Source organism: Thermobia domestica, chromosome 2 (assembly GCF_964235325.1).
Source record: "Thermobia domestica chromosome 2, izTheDome1.hap1.1, whole genome shotgun sequence".
Classification (NCBI taxonomy): domain Eukaryota; kingdom Metazoa; phylum Arthropoda; class Insecta; order Zygentoma; family Lepismatidae; genus Thermobia; species Thermobia domestica.
In genome coordinates, this window is record NC_137455.1 from 163,946,554 (window position 1) to 163,969,560 (window position 23,007).

The following is a 23,007-nucleotide window of genomic DNA, read 5'->3' on the forward strand; positions in this document are numbered from 1 at the left end:
CATTGTTATTATATATTTATTATTATCACCTATTATTTTAATCTGTTCTTTCAGGTTTTTATGTTTTTGCAGCAGTTTTTTGTTTCTTATATTTTGATCTGTTCGTTTTTAACGTTCAATTTTTTTCTACTGCAGTCGAGTTGATCGTGACGGGAACGGACGGGGATCGAGGAACGGGGACCGGACCTCGATGCTGACGTCCCCACTAAACCTCAATCAATCAATCAACGAATAATACAGCAAAACATGTTGACGTCATTTCGCCATATATTTGTAACTGTTAAAATAGTGTTGTGAAATGAAAATGAAATGAAATTTTCGAGTTTTACGTCCAACGGTTATGCCGGCTAGGCTAAAGGAGACGGTGATGATGAGTAATGAATGAAATGGTGGAATGAAGAAAGTGGAAGGATACGGGAAAACCCCGAGAAAACCCACGCACACGGTGTTGTGGTATTATTACTTCATAAGTTGAATAATATCAGGTGAAACCAGGATGGATTGATTTAAATCAGTAGGATTTAAATCACGATTTTAATCAAGATTTAAATCACCTGATTTTTAAAAAATAAAAATCATTGCCTTAAATCAAATTCTGAAATAAATTAATTTGAAGTAAAAATAAGTGAAATCCCTTTACTCTTCTGGTGTCGCCTTCGTGAGTTGCATAAAAAGTTACGTAAGTTAAGGTGTGTGTATGAATTAACGATGTTCGAACCCTCCTTGAACATTATTAGTGCCTCACTGACTATAAGGTCTGAATTCAACACTGCTAGGGACTTATAGTTTAACCACTTTAGTACCCATGAGGGTTCGAAATTGGAACCTTCTTGATACAAGGTGATCAAGATAAACTTAACCATCGCTTCGCCGAGGAAATCGCCATTCGACATTCAAGACAAAATTTCTTGTGTGTGTGTGTGTGCGTTTATTTCGATTATGGAAGATAATAATCATAAGAAGCAAAAATATAGTTGTAAAATAGCCAGGTTGTATAACTAAGAAATTTTAGAGCAATTCAATCATACCTGACTGAAGTCTAGGTCAACTTACATGCTAGGCTTCTAAAATATCTGCCTAAGTCCCTAGTGTAATATATTTTGTACTTAATTTAAAATGTATGTAAAAAAAAAAATGCTCTATAAAATTTCGTATATTTTTACTTTTTCATTTAGTTTTATTTATGTTACAAATTTCTGTTTTGGCTTCGGTACTTAACTTAATTTGCTGATACTTTGATCGTGTTATATTACCTCTACATATATTTCCTAATATTAAGAATATTAGTAAGGGGGCAATCCTACTTTCTTCTCTTCGTAATATAGAGTCTGTAAATCGTTAACTATTCCACCAGGAAAATCACCATTCCACATGTAAGCCGATAATTCTTTTGTGTGTTTGTTTCCAGATAATGGGCGTATTTGGGGGGTCCGATCCCCTTTCCAAAAATTGATAATTTTGTATATTTTACGTAGCTTTAGGCGAAATTTATGTATTTTATATGTATTAGATCACTGAAGAAAGTAAATAAATTTGGGTTTGCTTCTCACTTGTTTTATGTTCAATTGTGTTAGTTTTAGGCTACTTCAATAATTAAGTTTCCTTTCGACATAATTATGATTGGTGTCCTGTCCAAAGCTCCTGGACAAGGTGAAGCTTGGTGGTTTGTCTTTGCCACTGCTTTCCATCGGGTGAAGATGTCCTAATATAGGGACTAGGGATCATAGTTGCATTCGGCCATATCTCAGAGGGACAAAGATCTTCCTTTGGTTTTGGTGTTACCTCCCTGAGTAAGTTACATAAGTTAAGGTATGTGCGTGTATGAAGTAAAGTATTCGAGCCCCCTAGAACCTTATTAGTGACCCACTGACTATAAAGTCTGAATTCAACACTGCTAGTTCTATAGTTTAATGTAAATTTCTAACCACTTTAGTACTCACCAGGCTTCGAACTCAGAACCCTCTTGATACAAGGCGATGAGTCTAACCATTGCTCCATCGGGAAAATCGCCATTCGATATTTAAGACGAAAATTCTTGTGTGTGTGTACGTCTGTTTGTTTGTTTCCAGATAATAGGGGAGTATTTAGGGGCGTTCGATTTCCTTCCCAACTTAAAAATTTTATACATTTTACGTAACTTTAGACAAAACTTGTGTATTTTATACGTAGTTCGTGCAGTAAACTAGTAACGGACCACCCTGCCAAATATTAATAACTTTTGTAAAAAAAAAAAAAAAAAAAAAAAAAAGTGCTATGTTGATAAACGTTGCTGTACTTTTTTCTTTAATACTTAAGAAACATTGGGATTGAAATAGGTTTCACGTAAATGACGTAATTAACATTTAATACTAATTCCTAATATTTTTTCTTCAGTTCGCGACTTGTACTATACAAGGAGAAAGATGTGATTTAAATCCAATAAACTATTTAAATTTAAAAAAAAAAAAATAAACAAAAATAATTTTTCCACCCTGGTTGAAACCATAGCTGGTCAAATTAGAATGATTTCATTGTGCTTACAGTATGTATATTTATATTGAAAACTTGAACCTCATAATTACAGCCCGGATTTATATGCAAAATGCATGTTTATAATAACATGTAGAAACGTATGGAAAATGTTTTCTTTTCGACGGACTTGCAAGGATTCGTTTGACACGTATGTGTTGGTGCATATAAATGCATATTTTGAGTGAATTTCAATGTGCATGCATATTTCGTAAACTTCGTAAGATACTGCATATTTCCGAATTTTATTGCTGCATACTAGCATATTTAAAAGTAGGTTATATTTAAAGAAAGCAGGTTATATTTAAAGTGAACTGACTCATTTTGTAAACGCAGATGTAGAATAAAATGTTGTATAGAATAATAGAAGACAGTGTTGTATCCTACCCTAAATTAGTCCACCTGACTTGTCCTGCACACGGTCTTCATTGCGTAGCAGAAACAATCAGATGCTAATATCTAGCAGTAGACGCGTTTGTATCAAATGTAAAGCAAGTATTTGTGAAAGATTCATCGCGCGTACGTGTCTTTTGCGAAGTTGCGAAAAATGTTCCAGTACCTTCTTAACCAGTGGAGCTCGTGGCTAGAAGCTGTGCCGTATTACGAAGATAAATTAAGTCAAGTGAAGACAATTATAGGCTCACTAAGTCCCGATGATGCAGCCGCTATTTATGTGTCTCAAAAATGTTTCTCTACAAGTGACATTGAGAACAAAATTAAGTACACAACCACTTCTCGAGAATACCTGAAATTATCAGACAGTTGGAATCCCGTAAGAATTCTTTGCAACATTCACTCTCCTCGTTGGGCGAATTATCGCAGACTGCTCAGTGGAAGAACTCACGGTGTTGCGAAAATAGCGTCAGATAAACTTTGCAAAGTATTAGGCAAAAAAGTCCCGGGTACAAAACAATCTGTGCCTTGCAAATGTACTGACTGGTGAAAACATGGAATTGGAAGAGAACGTAACATAGGAAGACATATGGTGTTTTTTTCAAATACACCACGGACTTCTGCTGATGTAGAAAGAAACTTTTAGACCTACAAAACGTTTCTTACTGATAAACACAGCAGAATAAAACCTAAGGAAAATGTTAATAGTTCATTGCAACAGAGATCATTAAGATAAGATATTTTTTGTGAGAAACTGACATTTTATTTTCTTAGTGTATATTTCAGTGCATATGTTAAATATTTGTATGCATATTTTGGGGTTTGTTTGTGCATGGAAATCCGGGCTTTACTCATAATATTGTTCAAATTATTCGTTCATCAATAATCATTTCGTTCATCATAATATTATCAATATTGTTCAATCACTATTCATTCCTTTCTTTTTCTTAATGTTTAGAACTGAATATCGTGTACATCGTATAATTTTGTATATTTTAAGATTCCAAAATAGATTGAATAAAAATCAACAAACACAGACAAATATAACATACTCTAGGGATAACCACACTAGTTCCGTGCGCGCTTGCAGTCGAATTTTGGTATGGATTTCATTTTGGAACGAACTAGTAAAACAACGATTGAAATGAAAATGAAATGAAATCTTTGAGTTTTACGTCCCACGGTTATGCCGGTTAGGCTAAAGGAGACGGTGATGATGAGTAATGAAAGAAATGGTGGAATGAAGAAAGTGGGAGGAAACGGGAGAACCCCGAGAAAACCCACGCACACGGTGTTTCTCCACCACAAAGTTCACTTGGCGGGGGCTGAGATCGAACCCGGGACCCCTAGCACGAGGTGAACGCTCTACCACTGAGCCACCGCGGCCTTTCAAAACAACGATTGTGTCCATCGAAGCCAGGATACTCCACAGGTGGGTTTTAGGGCGAGAGTTACGTCTGTGAGATTTTTGGATGGGACAAATTTGGGAGGTAGGGAACAAATTTGTCATTAAAAAGATCAAATCAAAGCTTTGCCGAAGCTGAGTAAAATTTTGGTTTACGAAACAAATTATTTTCGTTTTGTCGCAAACAACTCTGGTCTTCCCTACTATCGTTTCAGAGGCGAAAAGAATATTAAGTTTGGTCTCAAGACATTCTTTAGCAACCTTAACTTGCTCTGCTACTATTATACTAACCATAAAAGAAAAGTTAACAACTAATAGATACGAGTACTCTTAAGAGTTGATTACATTTCCGTAAATTTAAATGTTTCCTACATAATATTACAGGTTACGCGGCAACGCCGTTAAAATACATCTGACTTTTTTTTCTCTTCTAGTGTAGATAATCTATTTATTTATTTCTTTTTTTAAAGTGAACTGCGTTCCACATAGTGAAACTACGGTAGACTTTCAAACTATGGGAATTTAATATTGATACTGGAAGTGGTAGATCTGTTATTTACGGTTTCAATAGATCAATATGAACATAGATGGAACCTATTTTTGAGACACGGCATAGAATTTTTGCTCTACGGGGATCAGAATTGAAAACAGAAGTTGTAGTGATTTGCATAGCTTCCATTTTTTTTCTAGAAAGATGAAGTTGGGAACAGAATCTATTCATTTCATAGCAAATCCACATAAAAAAAAAAAAAAAACGCTTCTCGATATCTATTACCTACAATTTTTCTTTATGTCTAACAGTAGTGAAAGAAGGAATTTCAGATTTCTAGTTTGATCAGTTTGTGGTAGAACAGCTACTCGGAACGCTGAACCTATGACAAGAAGCTTTTTCCTCCTTACTACGAGTATGTCTTGCCGGTTTTCTCAATGGAGAACAATGTATATACAGAGTGTTAATGAACTATACCGACAAACTGTAGGAAGTGATTCCTTACTTCAAAAAAAGAGAAAAACTTCATATGGTCCTGTGGGGAAAAGTGCATAGTTTCAGAGCTTGGGCTGTCCCAAAATCGCGAAAAAGCCAAATTTCAAGAGGTCCTATTTCCAATTCGAGAAACTGTGGATGATGGTCTTCATGAGCATAAAGTCACGCATATGCAAACCAAAAATGCATATTTCATTAATGTTCAATGGATGTACAGCGTATTCCATGCAGGGTGAAATTTCCGAACATGCCATCAACCGAATTTTGAGATATGCTCTGACTTTATGATTGGTCCAAAATAGGCAAATGATAAGCCTTGATAACAGTGAACATGGAATCCTTTGGCGCGATGTCGAAAGTGTTAAGGGATCGTCAGCAGCACGGTCTCTCGTACTCGGGAAAATGCATGCTGCAATGTTTTCTTTCACGCTTATAAATGAGGAAAACGTGAAATATGCCGTGACGAAATACATCGCATCACACGTTATTCCGAACACAGAAAAGCATGGAGCTGCCGGTTCCTAACACTTCCGACTTCCCTCCGAGGCATTGGATGTTCATTGCTGTCAAGGCTTACTTCCTGCCTACTTTGGACAATCCTTGAAATCAAAGTATACCTAAAAATTCTATTAAGAGCGTATCTGAGAATTACACCCTGTAGGAAATACTGTGTAAACCTATTGAGAATTGACGAAATATGCACTTTTGGATTGTGTATGTGTGGCTTCCTTTACGCTGATAAGGGCCACCATCCACAGTTTCTGGAATTCGAAAAATAGTCCTTGAAATTAAACTTTTTCGCGATTTTGGACGGCCATAGTTCTGAAACTAAGCGCCATAGGTCCATATAAACTTTTTCTCTTATTTTGATGTGAGGAATCAGATCTTACAGTTTGTCGGTATAGTTCATTAACATCCTGTATATATATATATATATATATATATATATATATATATATATATATATATATATATATATATATACGGATGTATCAAAAGTCTGGGGCCATAGCCCGACTTCGTTATGAGTAGCAAAAGTTACGAAGAAAGGAAAAAGCAGAAAAGTTTTTGGAAAAAGGCGATTTTGAAACTAAGCATGTGGAATAATCTACAATCGCACCAGCCGTTTGGGTTCTACACTGGTAAGACGCCCTATGTTACATGAAAAATCAACGTTGCCAATTTGGCAAACTATTTTTCCTTGGGTCCTCACCATAACAACAATGCAGCATTATTCGAAAACGATCAATGTGTTCCAGGTTCCTTCACGTAAGAATGTATATGTTATTCGTAATGTTTTCGCGAGCCCTTCTATTCCGTTCGTAGAGCCTACTGAACTGGAAACACTGCTTGTTCATTTCATATTGGGAGCCTTAACCTGTGTGGAACCCAAAAGGTTGGTGTGATTGGAAAAAAGAATCCATCGGCTTAGATTGAAAACCGGGTATTTCCAACAACTTTTCTCGCATTTCCTTTCTTACTATTTCTGTTTTTTTGTCCATAACTTATCCATATGAACATAACAGTCCTGTAACACTTCCCATACATACGCATAAGATAGTTCGGAAGTCTAAAAGTAACTTGTAATGGCGGTTGATGCTACACTTTTAAAGAGCAAAGGAAAGCATGCCACTTCGAAGTTACAATTCGAAAATAGAGAAGGATTTAACACATTTAATTAAATGTACATGCGTTGTGTTATTATTTTACTGTTCTATGCAATCTTCCCTCTGTATCTACTTTGTTGCTATTCGCTTTTCCCAAAATATTTAAAGCAATTTTCCAATATTGAATTTAACGCTCACACTTTTTATATATCGTCGGCGGCAATTCAAAACCTGCTATGTGCATTTTGCAGGAGAAGCGAAAAATAGTATCCTGGTTAGATTTTTCGCTTTATAAAAGTGATGTTATAAGTAATATTTGATGCTGCACGTAACTGGTACCTTCTCAAGTTACTTGAAAAGGTATCAAGTTACGTGCAGCATCAAATATTACTTATAACATCACTTTTATAAAGCCAAAAAGCTAACCAGGATACTGTTTTTCGCTTCTCCTGCAAAATGCACATAGCAGGTTTTGAATTGCCGCCGACGATATCTTTTCCTGTTCTAAATTCTTTAGAAAGCTGAATGTTTCTCTAATTTTAGAACCACGGTAATTCATTATTGCTATAAATTTTGTTTCCTGATAACCTCTTGTTTTTCACGATTATATATACTGTATATTCCTCACAAATGTATATTCTTGAATGCCTCTAAAGATAACTGATTTGTGTGTATCTTTAGTTGATGAAGAACAGAATTAAATATTAGCAATTCCAAAATCTAAATAGTATCGAAACTAGTACAAATGAATATGAATATTGAACACAAATACCTCCCTCCCAATGAAAAAAAAAAAAAAGAGAAGAAGTTACACTTCAAAATGTATAAACGAATGAGTATTCGTAAAATCTTTTTGTAAAAAGGCACTGTGAACTCTTAAGCTGAAAATGTAACAGACTATGGAGTACGTTTAACAATTCACTTATAAAGAAAAATAGAAATGCTTCGTGGCTTGGTAATGCCACTAGAGCTAACTGCGCTGAACTGTTCTTTCAGCAAGAAAGAGCACTCCCCCACTGTGTTTCAGCAGTAAGAAAGTACAATAACCAAGCCTTCCTACAGCGTTGTTCGGAAGTAGGAGCAACATCGAATGGCCACCACGTTCATCTGACCTTACACCAATGGATTTCTTTTTAGAGGGTGTAGTGAAGAACAAGGTTTACGAGAGAAATCCCCACACAAGGTTTCGTATCGTACTATGTGTTGTAGCGTTACGGAAAGATTCGATGCATGTTGCAATGTTGAAGGAGTTTAATTTGATTCATTGATTGATTAAGGTTTAACGGGAAACTCAACATCGTGGTTATTTGTTCAAGGAGCTTAATTTAAGAACTTACGATTTTGAACGATGTTTTAAAAATAGTGAATTGTTAAATGAATATACATAAATAGTATTGAACAAATATGATTCTAATAAATGCATGTAAATGTATATTAGAGTGAATGCCTACTAACCCGGTGAATGTAAGGTTACTATTGGTCTACTTCAGGGACGTACGCAAGGGATGGGTCCTGGGAATCCGGACCCACACCCGAAATTTAGACTTTTGTGTAAATTTAACCTAATTTTAGGGACAATTTTAGGAATTTTAATCTAAAATACCTCATATTGAGTTTGGACGCCCCGAAATAAATTCTTGCGTACGTTACTGGTCTACTCTATATAACGAAAGTTATCTTTTTAAACTATTGTGTAAGAACACAACAAATTACGGAAAATTTCACTGAAAAAGGGAAATTTTTTTGCCGTTCGTGAGAAATTTGTCTCAAAAAAATCTTACACTGCTCAAGCAGAACATTTTGTACAAAGATCTAAAGGGGTGTGACAAAGAAGTATGTTATACAACAGCAAAGCAACAAACGGGCAGTAGCATTTAAATGATTTCTTATCTAGATTCTGTTTCGCTTTCGCGGTGCCATCACTTCTTATTCCTGGTCACAGATAACTTACTAAATATATAACCCAGATGTTCCTCTTCTTCATTTCCTCCCCGTTTTATCCACCTTAGACTCACTTACCTTCTGATTACCATGCATGGGAATAGCAACTCTTAACAAAACAAACAAACAACCGTGTGGAATCTTCTCTTGTCAGCGCATTAGTCGTCGTGATGTTATGATGGTTTCAAGAATACAACAGCAACATCGTTCACGGATCTTATCATAAACCATTAGCAAAGAACCAAGAGAATGAACATGTTAACTGTCAAACGACATTTGTCAACTGCATCGCACCATGGAGAAGCACGGAATTGGGGACGCCTCAGAACAATACTACGCTATTTCTGCTTCTATTATCTTCCCTACTAGCAGTGTTGCCAGACGAGTCAGTTGGAAAAGCAGGAGATTCGAAGATAAAAAACAGGAGAAAGCAGTAGACACATACAGTGGTGGTGTTTGAATGTGAATCCGGGGGGGGGGGGATAATAACATTTGCCATTATTAAGGGGGCAGTAGTCAAGACAAGCAGTCCAGAATTCATTTCCAATGAACTACGTTGAGCAAATAAAAGGGAAAAGTCCCGATTTATATTAATATTGTTTGATACACACATGTGTGAAGTAAAACGTAGGGAAAGAGCAAAGTGGAATGGGAAAATGTCTTTTCATGCACGTAGCGATAACGTAGCTACATGGTGCAGTCATACATGACCGTGGCGTAAGACGATTTCTTGCTGACGATCGCGGAGAAACGATCTAAGCCGCTCTTCCAACCCAAGTCCCAATCTAAACAACACTTATTTTTAAATCTTACAGAAAGTCATAAAAACGCTAACCATAATGCATATAGAAGATAATGTACAGTTGTATTCTTTGGATTCATATTATATACAGTAAAGCTCTATACTATATGTTCTATAGAGCTTTATAATTATAACAGAGAAATTTCGTCTTTTTATGTGAGGAAACATTGAAAATTCAGTATTATTAATAATATATTTTTTCAACTTCTCGAAATAAGGTAAAAAGCAGGAGATAGTTAACTTTTCATCTTCTTTCGCAGTAGATCAGTAGAACGTAGAAAAAGCAGGAGATCTCCTGCAAAATCAGTAGATCTGGCAACACTGCCTACTAGAATGCCAAGTTTATTACCGAACAAAGCTTTAAAAAAAAAAAAAAAGAGAAAAAATTCGAGCGTTACCAAGGAAAGATCTTCTGACAACAATCAGAACAGATGTCACCGATATTACTTTTATTGTTAAATTCAATTATAATTATATATTAGTAATGTGCAAACTTCATGTGCTGTACATTAATATTTTTTGTCTATACAAATACTTTATATTCTTTTGATTTTCTAGCAAATAAGGTGGGATTATTTCTACACTTTCGAGCAACATAAAAGTAAAAAATCTTGAAATAGAGAGCAAACAGAAAACCTCAAAATTCATGATTTCGAAGTATTCACACATATCTCATGATCCCTACACACAATGCTATCGATTAGCCATAAATTAATATAGATGTCAAGCTCCCTCGTGCATGTGTTGATAGCGTGTGCGCCTTTGGCATTGGAGACCTAGGTTAAATTCCCTGCAGGAGCTCATATGATTCTGGTCCCACGATAAGCTTTAGGTCCACGTCTTGTATAGCCTCGCTGCTGAACGGGACGCTAAACTCAAATCTAACTAACTAACTAAGATGGATTTCCGTACATTTTGAATATTCTAATCAAGTAATCTGCAAGCAAAAATGGTTTCGGGAAAATTCTCTTCGAAGAGTTAATTAATCCATCACTTCCAGAGTTGCAAATATCAGAATCCATCTCTAGTCCCGAAAGAATTATCTATCTATGTAGTCCGAGTACATAAGTGTACTCAAACTGGGATACGCTGACACCTGGAGGTCCGTAGGCCCAATTTACAACACATTTTTCTGACCCGCGGACTCCTTCTGTTCTGCAGCACATTTTCCATTTATTTAGGTGCAAATATAATTTAGCCTGTAAAGTAAAATGCATATGGCTGTGCAAGAAATACAGAACTTTTCTTTCCAACGTGATTATAAAATGTTTTGTTTGTTAATACTCAGAGAGAGAAAAAAATGTGATATGTAACTTTCGGTTCACCCGTGTCATCATCGGTACAAGTAATTCTTTTCTTTCTCAAAATGTAGCATCTGGAAATTGGTGTACTGAAAGAATGATACGTGCAGCTTATATCTGAACCATTTCACCTAAGGACATCTTAATTGACACTCGAAATCTTGAACCGAGTTTTTATTTATTTATGTCATAGATACAGGTCAGAAACGGGAAATTCAACTTTTTAATTTCATTTTCTTTAAACGAATCACTATTTTATTTTCTCCTTTACTAGCGATATATATATATATATATATATATATATATATATATATATATATATATATATATATATATATATATATATATATATATATATATATATATATATATTATTTACAATAACACCAAATACTAAAATTTTTATTACTCATATCGGCCATTCCAGGGCTATATACAGATTACGCGAAACTGTTTTCCCAACGAGCTGAGAATATACTATCGAGGAATTTGAGAAAGTGTGTATACTACATGCTGTAAATGAAGAATTATTATCAGTGGCTAAATATTCGGTTTCGTTGAGGTGGAATCAGGACTCCAAAACTTCTGATGCTGCTACTGACCATAAACTAATAACGCCAGAATTAGATATCCATTCGTTTCTTCCTTATTTAATGGTTTAAAAAAATGTTGTAATACTGTCACATTACGTATTTATAAATAGAATTAATTTGCAGAACAATAGAATATTGTCTGAGGAAAATACTCCTTGACCTTTGAAAAGATGTAATTAGGAAAATGTAGTTTTTGAGGGGGAGTAAGTTTTACGTTCCATGATTATGTCCTTTAGGCTAAAGCAAACAGATGCTTAATGAAAATGAATTATTATGAAATAATTAGTGGAATGACGATGTGAGAGGAAACGGAAAATCATGAGAGAATGCAGGGACACGATATTGTTCACCAAACACCCATGCCCTGGGATCGAACCAGGGAATCTCAGAAGTAAACCATGTGTTTTAAAAGGGTCAGATTTATTTATCTATCTATATCTATAGGTATCTCCGAAAAATACAAGAAAAAGCAACCTTTTTCTCTGCGGATAGAAACACATAGTCTACTGAATCATATAGCAATTTTGCTGTAGAGTTTACGCTGGGAAATACTGAAGAATGATTGCAAATCTCTTTAGTGTGTTTCTCTACCTCATCTTTTTAATAATGTACTTAATATAGCATATATTTTATCTTAATATTATAGTTAAAAATGTTAATAAATAAATAATACATAATAATATCTACAGATAATTTGTCAGTTTCTGTCTCGGTACCCTTCGTAACACACTATTAAAACAAAATGCCTGCACTACATCATTTCACCTGTAATTACAGAAACCACAAAAGGCTGTTCTCGACCGGTAATAGAAGACGCAAAAGAAGACTATGTTTCAATTAGAAATTAATTAATACGCATGTTCTTGACTGTTTTATGTCCAAATAATAAATTTACACTGAAGACCTTTGACCTCCGTTCGTCACTTTCGGTTTTTTAAACATTCTTTTTATTTCTATTCTTATTGTTATGTTGATCTTTTTTCTTCTTCTTCTTTAAGCTCTTTCGTTAACGTAAACTAATCACTTTTCTTTGTCGATATTGTTTTTCTTACTATAGTCTTGGACTTAGAAACTTACAAAACCTGTCCTCGACCTTGTTCTAAAGGTTTTTAGTTACATATCATGCTGTGAGCATCATATGACCACAAAGTTAATTCATAAACATGTTTCAGTTTAGTTTTAATATAATGTTCCTTTTTTACCTCTCTCTCTCTCTCTCTACACACACTCACTCACACACACACACACACCTGGGAACAGAGAACACCTAGGAACTGTATTTTGTTGATCGAAATACTGATGTATTTTCATAGCAGTTTTTTAAAGAATTAATTTTACAGTGCCTTTGGAATTTTGATGTCATGATCCCCGTCTTATCTACAGATTAGGATGCGAGAAGAATATTTACAAGTATACAAAATTTCATACTTCTATGCCTAATAGCTTTGCAGATCTGGCGAAAGGCAAAGAATAATTCAAGTCCTCTATCCTCTTCCCCCATTAGGATATTTATTTCGCAAAAATTTCGTCTTGTCTACAACCTAGGGTGCAAGAAGAAAATTTCTACAAAATTTCAAGGTTCTGTGCTGAGTAGTTCCAATCTGTTGATGGGTGAATCAATGCCGATTTACTCTTTTTAAACATACCTATACATGGATTAACGAAACAACGTAAATCAAACCGAGTTCTTGCACAGAAATAGGATTTGTTTCACACTACGTAATGTGTTTTGCAGCCACGTCATGTAAGATCATGGAGAAAATTCCTAAGTGCGTCAGATGTGACCATTGATGAAAAATACCTTAATATAGGCGCCATTTAGGATCAACCGGAACTATTAATTCTAATTTGATCCGATTTAAGTCGTAATTAGTAGCTACTCCTAGACGCTTCGGTTTAATAAGGACAGTCCCGGATTTACACAATCTGACCTTCTCCCGCCAAAAAAAATGTTCGAAACTTCAAATGTCCCTCCAAAACATAAGTTAATGTCATTCGTGCAATATTTAAAAAATGCCACTTTTATTAATCATGGATACTGAACCGATAGGACTAATATACTCTTTGTCAGTCACTATTGGTGACTATTGACCTATTATTTAATCATTTCTGATATATCAGCAATAAGTGAATACGTAATTATTAATATACTGCAATTTTTTGTAGAATATCCCGAGTTTTTAGTCTAGAAACTTGGGATTCCTACCCATAATGAATCCAGCTGAGTTGGATGCATATAGCTATATATAAGGAAAGATCAAAAAACATTCTTCTCGAGTTCGATATTTTAATTCCCCTAAAGGTTGTGGATTAAGTGCCGGAGAGAGGTCCATAAATATGAAAAAGTACCGGTACGTAAAACTTACAGGAAAAAAATGGTGAATTAGTTATTTGTCATGAAGTTCACGGTAACGAAAGAAGTTTAATGTGGTATTTTGAGATATGAAAAGCAGCATGTTGTTAGTGATATTTTGAGTAAAGACATGCTTATGTCAGACATTGGCATGTAATGAGGAAATTAGTTCCTAGTATTCAAACAAGAAAGCAGTTTCATGTACTTAGTACATGAAACACATTCTATTTACACATACACACTTCTAAAAGATGTCAACCTGAGGAATCCTGAAAGTCTAAAATTATTATTTGGTTCTCATTTGTTGAATATGTGCCAGTCAAGCCTGTACACATAGAATGGCCAGTCATCCAGAACTTGCACTTTTGCACAAAGTATACAGACAAGGAATACTGACTATATTGCACACCATTAAATTTTGACGAAAAGGTACTACGCGCACATTTTCATTTCTCTTACACTCTCTCTCTCTCTCTGTCTTTTTTTTTTTTTTTTTTTTTTTTTTTTTTTTTGAACCTCAAAATGCTCCTTATTTCCTGACCGTGTATAACAGGAAAACACTGTAAATTATCAATTTCATTTTTCCACGTAATTACTATAAGACTCCTTGAGACCGGAAATTAAAACGGGAGTAAATAAAAGAAAAATATTGTCATCCACTCAATGGAGTGCATTGAACTATATAAAAAAAGAAAGCGCTCAAGAATGGCGAATACCAATTTCTTTTATATTGATGACATCATCCCTCAACAACGAGATGCACTTTCTTATTTGAAGTTCATAAAAGTCTTCCCTTCAGAGCAAACAATGATTGCATACGCTTAAACAAATGACAATTGTTTTCCCCATCAATAGGAATATTCTATTAAGACGAATCATCACACGAATTATATAGCATTGACGAAAGTGAGTTAATTATAAAACAGGCGAGATCACTAGATAGGACATTGCTCCAACGCACAATCCAACCAACGCTATGGCTTAAGACGGAGCAGGAGTGAATACAGCTAGTGTGAATTTAACATGGACCATAAACGCTTTTCATTACAGAATTCGGGTCTCTTAGGTATTTTTGAAGAAATGGTACAATAATTCTTTGTGAACAACACATACGTTAACGCAACTGTCCCGATGAAAGCTTCATGAGAATATTAAAGTTATAATATATTAATAACGGAAAACTCCACAAGGAAATCGAAATGGACCTCACTTGTCGTTTACATTGTATATTGTACCATTTAGAAAAATTTATAGACCGAAATATACAGTCATTATCAAAAGCCTATGTATACTATTGATCTTTCAGAATCCATTTCGACCCTCAAAAAATACATTTATACTTACAAAACCTAGTTTGTTGGACTCGTTCCGTAAAATAAACATCATTGCTCATATAAATAACTTAAAACATATGGTCCCGTTTCTACAGATAAATTTATTAAGTATGTTCAAGTTCAATGAAATGCCGACCTTTAGTTTTGATAAGAGCTGTACAAATTCCAGGCATTTGTTTGATTAATTTATCCAACTTTTGCAAACCTATGCGACTCCAGTAGCTATGAAAAGTTTATTCCAGCAGATATGAAGGATCTTCCAAAGATCTTCAATATTCGTTGGCATCTATTTACGGACTGTTCTGTCAAGTTCATTTACAAGAGCTTGTGGGGGAAACGAATCAGATGATTGTGGAAACTATTCTTTTTGTTGGTAACGTAAGTGTCTTCTTTACATTACAGATAACTACTGCATAGCTTGGAAGAATGTTTAGGACAGTAATTCTGTTGTAGTACAAAATTGTCTTCTCAATTCACATACACCGTAAATAAGTGTGTGCTTTGTGTGATACTCTAGTGTCAGTTTACAGTATTTCATTCAACTGAATGTCGCTGGACCAGCTTGTGGTCGAAACTTTTGATTTTATTAATTTAAATTTATTGAATTACATAAAATATTGTAAGCCTTTTGTTAATCATTACAAAAATGCTATATAGTTTAGGTGCTATTCCTTTTAATCGACTTCTTTCGTTATCCGATCAGAGCTCTGTCCCGTGATGATCGCTAAACAGAGAGTCTACTGTAGTTCCTTAATTTTTTCTCCCTGGCAAGGTAAAAGGAGATTTGTTACACGAAACTCTTAATACATAAATATCGGCCAAAAAGGGTATATATATATATATATATATATATATATATATATATATATATATATATATATATATATATATATATCTTACTTATACTCACTTTCTGATTTGGGACGCCGTCGAAAAATCGTGGAAAATTAAGGATGACATGGTTCTTCGAGAAAAGTTAGAAGCACCACCTAAGTAATAGTCAGTCATAGTTAGTCCAACTATTTAGTATTCTATAAACTTATTTTAAACAATATACTTATTTTATACTTTTGGAATGTACAATTAAAAACATATTTAATTTATCTAATAAGATTTCAGGATTTTGTATCAGCTGAATTATGCAAAATGTTACATACGAGTAATCATGTCCTTCAATGGACGAGATCGTAACACTCGAATAATCTATGCGGTAGCACTTCGAACCTACGGGACATGAAAATGCAAGCACACTTATGTAAGGAAACATAAAAGAGAATTCATCTGAAAGCAAGAACAATATTTATCCACTTACCTTACACAGCCCACTAACACAGATCATATCTGGATTATTGCTCTGACATGGTGTGCCATCGATCACAGTTTTATTTAACGTCGCGTAGAAACGAAATCCTACCGCCCGACAATTTAATTCGCATTTATTCGGCGCTGAAATAAAAGAAACCTAGGTAGTGATAACTATATTGTAGAAGTCAACAATAGTCATATAAATTATCAATTTAATGTTACATTTTATCATTATTTCTCCAAAATAATATTATAGGATTCAATTACATAAATTAGGAATCAACTTATGTTTTAGTAGTATCGTACGCAGAATTTCATTAAGGGGGAGTTGAAGGACACAATTTCATATCCTTACAGGACATCTGTGATTTTTGTATACGTATCTTAATGTAATATACATTTATTTTCCGTATTATCTTCCTCACGGAGAGGCTTAAAACCAGAAACTACTCTAGTGTACGCCACTGATAGTAGTAATCCCTTTTGCACATTCTTAACAGGCACATTTTTTTTTTTTTAGTTTGCAACTGTATATCATTAGTAACAATAAGGTAATGCATCTTACATCAAAATAGACCTGTGATTATGTTGAAAGACCTGGATTCATCTAAATTTTGGTCAATTTTATTCTCTTATTCCGTAAAATTTATTGCTTCTTACAGTAATTTAATATTTTTATAGTAAATTATTTGAATATCTTCTTTAACTTCTTACTCAACAAACCTGCACGCAAGCTTGGTTTACAGTTATTTGACTATAAATAATTTGGTGAAAGTACTTTATTATTATTATTATTATTATTATTATTATTATTATTATTATTGCAAATTGGTAATATCTAAATCTAAAATATTTTAACTTAAAAATATTACTGCGCATAGTAATTCAAATAAACACTTGTTACGGTCAATAAATAATCGGACAATTGGCAATTGACATGAAGAACCCAATTACAATGTCATAGCGATGAAACTAACCAGTCCCGGTGTGAACACGCCGCATACTATCGAGACAAGTTCCAGACGCATCGCTTCTGCCCGGCAAGAAAGATTGTGTAGGGGAGGTTGACTGTAAGTCGTCAGTCAGCTGAGTGATGCCGTTCACAGTGTCAAGTGCCACAAAGGAATCATAGTGATTCGTATATAAGGTTTTGACGGCAACGGGTAACGTTTATGAGCGTATGGCTGCTGTGTACGGTATTGAGTGCATGTCCCAAATACAAGTTTATGAGTAGTCTTCTTGATTTCGAAGACACACAACAGTGTCCGATACGACGAGTAGTGGGTGCCCTTATGTGCAATTAGGAATGAGACCATTTCTGTCATTCATGCTATCATATTTTATTATCAGGGAAATGGTCTGAAACATGTTGCAACCGAACTCAGTATTAGTCATGGAACAGTATACTCGTACACTATTGTCCATGAGCACCTGCATTAGCGAAAGGTGTGTGCAGTCTGAGTGCCAAAGACTCTGACAGGTAAATAGAAGCTTTCACGAATGGAAATCAGGTTCAAACATATTCTATAGCACTCCACAGAGAGCGATGACTTCCTGAATGCATTTTGTCAATGGATGAGATGAAGGTGGTATGACTCCAAGAATAAAGGATACAGCAAGGAGTAGAAGTGCACCTTGTCCTCAAGACTCAAAAAGAGCAGACAACTGGACTTTGTTAGCAAGGCGATGGTAGTGGCTTTCTTCGATCCGCGTGGACCAATTCTCACTCCATTCATCAGGTAGAATGAGAAAGTTATCGCTGCTTTGTAATCACACATCTTGCGAAACGAGGTAAAACTTGCAGTAAAGAACAAGCGGCACTGACTGTTGCCACGAAATGTCATCCTGCTGCAAGACAATGCACATCACACATATTGCTAAACCACTATGGAAATAACGGAAATGTGTTGGGATGTTTGGTTCATTCTCCTAGGACTTTGATATGGCCCCATGTTATTTTAATGTGTACAAACTCTGAAACACACCTTACGTGGATTTTTCCCCCTCGAAAACACAATTGCATAACGCCGTCTTCAATTGGTTCACAGCAACTGTAAGATTTTGTAATAGGGGAAAAAATAATCTGGTGAAGCGCTGGGATCAACAAAATACAGGTAGGTCAATCAATATTACAAGGTAGCGTGTTAAAAAAAATAGCCGGTTGGTTATTTATTGAGCATACCAAATATGTAGAAGCAAAGAACTAGTTAGTGTTCTTCCTACAATAAATTGAATGGAAGGTTCACTTTGATGAGTAACAATCTCAGCATTCTCTCTCTCTCTCTCTCTCTCTCTTTTTTCATCGCTTAAGACAATGTTTGATTTGGTTGTTGGAAGGGGCCAATAGTTGAGATTTTCCCTAATGTAATATTTTACTACAAATTGTTCCCGAGCGATAATCCGTACAACAGACAAAACTTTGCACTGTCTGTCTTTCTCTTTTTAAAGCTGGCTTCCCATATGTTTTAACTGACTTCAAAACAACATCAACAACAACGAAAAAGTTCTCAATTCGACCCATTTATATATACGTATAATGTTTATGTTCACTGATAACTTCGATATACTGTAGGTGCACTGATTTTGATTTTCTTTTTTTCTTTTTCTTTTTTCTTTTTTCTTTTTTTTTTTTGAAAGAGCATTCTTTTCCGGTTGTTCTATACAAACTTCATGAAAAAAATTGTCTTTGGGGCTAGACAATAACACTCCCCAACAGCTGATAGTGTTCATGTCATAGTTGTGTGTATGATCACGCATAACTTCGATGCGCTAATTTTCTTTATTTACTTTTTGTGTGAAAGAGTATAATTTGACGATGGTTTCAAATAAATTTCATTAGAATCTGATGATAGTCTTCGGAGTTAGATCATGAAACTCTTCAGTGTCTGATAATGTTAATATCGTAAATAACCGACTTCGTCGTGTGCATGTTTACGCATAACATGATATATCGATTTTGATTATTGTTTTATAGATTCAAAGAGTACACTTTCTTGCTGTTTCTCACATAAATTTCATCAGGATCTTTGGATTTAGACTATGAAATTTCCTAACACTCGACAGATTAATATCATGTGTGTGTTCACGTATAATTCCGGAAGAAGGCATAGACTGGAAATATGTACTGTTTGAACTCGAATATTTCGAAGGTCGACAAAATGTCTCATGAACTTACCATTCAAATTAGTTTTATATTAAACATTAATTTGTCTTGCTTGGTACAGACTTATTGTTTTTAATAGATAGCCAACAGAAATGCATTATATTCTGGTTTAAGCGCCTTATTATTATTTTCTGCTTTATAATACATTGTTGAAGTTGGGTAATATTGTCGTTTCAAAGTCGTTATTAGTAAGTTGTATTGCGATAATTGAACGTAAATTATTAGAAACAAGATTTTGATTTGGTAGGTTTATTTCCGACTATAGACACAAATGCACTTAACTTTATAAAGAGACGAGTAACCAGGATTACTTAAACAAAGTTGTACAACTCACAACTACGAGTAACCAGGATTACTTAAACAAAGTTGTACAACTCACAACTAGAGATTTAATGCTATAGTGCATAGTTGTAGAAAGGAAACTTACCGTCTAAGAAAGGTTCCCAACGATAATACCGACCCATGAACTGTTTTCCGTTATACGATTCACACTGCACTTGCCTGAAGTCTTTGGAATTCAAAGGGCATGACTGAAAAATACAATAAGAAGGACAACCAGTTATTCTACAATGATTAGCAATAAGTTATTTACAATAAGGAAGAAAAATACTTAAGAATAAATACGATATACTATGCTCTCAGTGATGATTTCAGGAAGAGGACGGAGTTATGAAATTCATTCCCGGGAATTTCTTCGATTGAGCTCAACCTGGGGTAGCACTGTTTTCACAGTACTATTTTCACCTTCCGTTTGTTCAATCCTCCTACTCTCCGAATGAAATCTGAAATCATCACCGTGTGCACTAATTTTCTTCAAATCTCTTAAATTACTAGAATCATAGTTCAATAAATACACTTCTAACACATAATACTAGTATTTAAACTATAATTTTTGTTAAACAGAAACTTGAAAAGTGTCGAAAGTCAAAATTTGAACACTATTCTGTTGTTCTTCCACACTCCTGAGCAACACCAATGCATCTAGAAATACTGAGTAACGCATCATCTAGGAAAGCAGTATTCAATTATTTTCTAGTACGATGTGAAGTAAATGTATCATATCAAGGTTAATTGAACTGAGATATTTAAGGTGGGTGGTGCATATCCATCCCAGGGTATGAGGGCTGTATAGCGTTCTAAACATTAACGGAGAATGGAGATGCCTTTGGTTAACAGTATGATTAAGGAAAGGGGGTTAATATAAAACTAGATTACAGAAAGATGGATCGGATTTAACTGGATTGGATTAGTACAAGATATGTTATATTGACGAAATTCTTGTTTTTTACGACGATGAATATTAGAGCTTCGTTAAGGCATGAGTTACTGAAGAAGCACATTTCTTCTTCAGTAAGTTTATAGTAGTTATTTTCTCGCTTAGTTAAACTTATTAGGGATGTGTATGAGTGCCATGAGGCATTAGGCACGTAAGAGCATATTTTCCCTCTCTACGCAGTAGTTACAGTCATTCAGAATTTCCATTTGTATCCCTTCCTGACTGCTCGTCAGTCTCGCCCCATTTATTCACTTTAGAAAAAAAAAAAAGAAAAGAAAGTGAAAATAGAATAGTAGGACTAAAATTTCCTGCTATTAGGTAAGATGTAAAAAGTTAGCTGCTTAAAAAATAAAAATAGACGTCAGGCATTCTTAAAACAAAGTAACTTTAAATTGAAAAATATATTAGATATACAGAGACGAGCCAGAACATTATGACCACTTACTTAATATTTATAATGTCCACCTTTGGCTCGGTAACAGGACAGCAACAACGCGGTTTGGCATGGAAGCAATGAGACTGCTAACTGGTGGAGGCATGGCGCATCACAACTACACACACAAATCATTTAATTTCTGTAATTTCTACAAAGGAGGTCGATGAGCTCGGATTCTAATAACACCCTTAATAATATTTATTTGAATTAAGATAGGATGAGTTTGGGTCCTTGCTGCAATTGAAATTCACAGATGTGCTTCTCGAACCACTGCAGCATAACGTTGGCCTTATGACAAGGAATACTGTCCTGCTGAAAGATTCCATTCCCAACTGAAAATATGGGCGATATGAATGGATGTCGCGATCAGCAATGACCTGACGTTAGCTAGGAGCCATCATGGTGCCCTCCACACACACTATAAGGCCCATGGATGACCATATGAAAATTCTCCAAATCATAATGGAGACACCACCGATCTGTCGTCATCCTATTGTTCACGTCTCGACAAGTTGTTCCCCTGGAAAACGACGGATTTTGACCCGGCCATCGATATGATGAAAGCAGTATCGTGATTTGTCGGCTGATGCATCGTTGTTATTGCTCGGCGGTTCAATGACGATGAGCACATGTCTATTCCAGTCATAATCGAAAAATACCGTATGGTTAACATTGGTATACGTGTGGGACGTCAGCTGTGGATGCCCATATCTACCAGTGTACGGTTAATTTTGTGCTCAGACACATTCATCCTTTATCCACTATTAAGTTTGGTTGTTAATTCTTCCACACTTTGTGCCCTATCATGCTGCATCAATCTCGACAATCTACGATGTCTGACATCTTTAATGAGGTGTTGCTGTCTTGTGTTTTGGAACTGTTTTACGTTCCTTTTCCTACCTTTGGAAGATACTAACCCCAGCAGCTTGCGAACATCCGACAAGTCGCACTGTTTCCGAGGTGCTCGTTCCCAATCGTCTTGGCATTATAATCTGTCCATCATCATAATGTTCTGGTCGGTAAGAGTACATATGATATGTTTACAGAAGGTTGTCTAGGATTAAAATAGACTACTTTCACTGGGTCTCCCGAACGACATATTTAACCGCTGTTATGTTAAGATTTATTGCTGGTTACACTGGGACATGTACTTCATTACAGTTCAGCACGACCGAACAATGAAGGTAAAAGTGACAACTTTCTGGGAAGGGGTTTATATTTGCGCTTTCTGACGCCCATTATAGCCATTCGGCAATAGTAAAACGATGCAAAGACGAGGGTGTAACTGTCAGCAAGCTGGGATCCAACACACCTCTGTAGTACGTGGTCTACTGTGAATTCCGAGTTGAACAAGGCCCCAGTCCGCTCTAACCTCTAATACAGTGTGTACAATTAAGAGAATAGTGACAAAAGACAATTTCCCAGTGCAGAGAAGTTTGGTCATATGACACGATAGCTCAAAACGCCAATACTAATCATTCGAAAGAACCTCGAGTTGGAAGCGCGTCACAAAGTGGATATCGCCTCACAGAGCACCACATCCAGGAAAGGTTCACAAAAATCCAGAAAACTGTATAATATATGAGGTGGTATCAAAAAGTTCTC

The 23,007-nt window shown here is 35.2% G+C and overlaps 1 protein-coding gene across 1 annotated transcript in view; it reads right to left on the bottom strand.

Annotated features, from left to right (window-relative positions):
* LOC145677017 (thrombospondin type-1 domain-containing protein 4-like) overlaps positions 1-23,007 on the bottom strand; it is a 926,207-nt gene that overhangs the window by 326,630 nt on the left and 576,570 nt on the right. Inside the window, exons 5-6 of the mRNA XM_081747728.1 lie at positions 20,118-20,220; positions 16,535-16,668 (exon numbers count right to left, since the gene is read on the bottom strand). Coding sequence (XP_081603854.1) covers positions 16,535-16,668; positions 20,118-20,220 — 237 coding nt within the window. The remainder of the gene's footprint in view (positions 1-16,534; positions 16,669-20,117; positions 20,221-23,007) is intronic.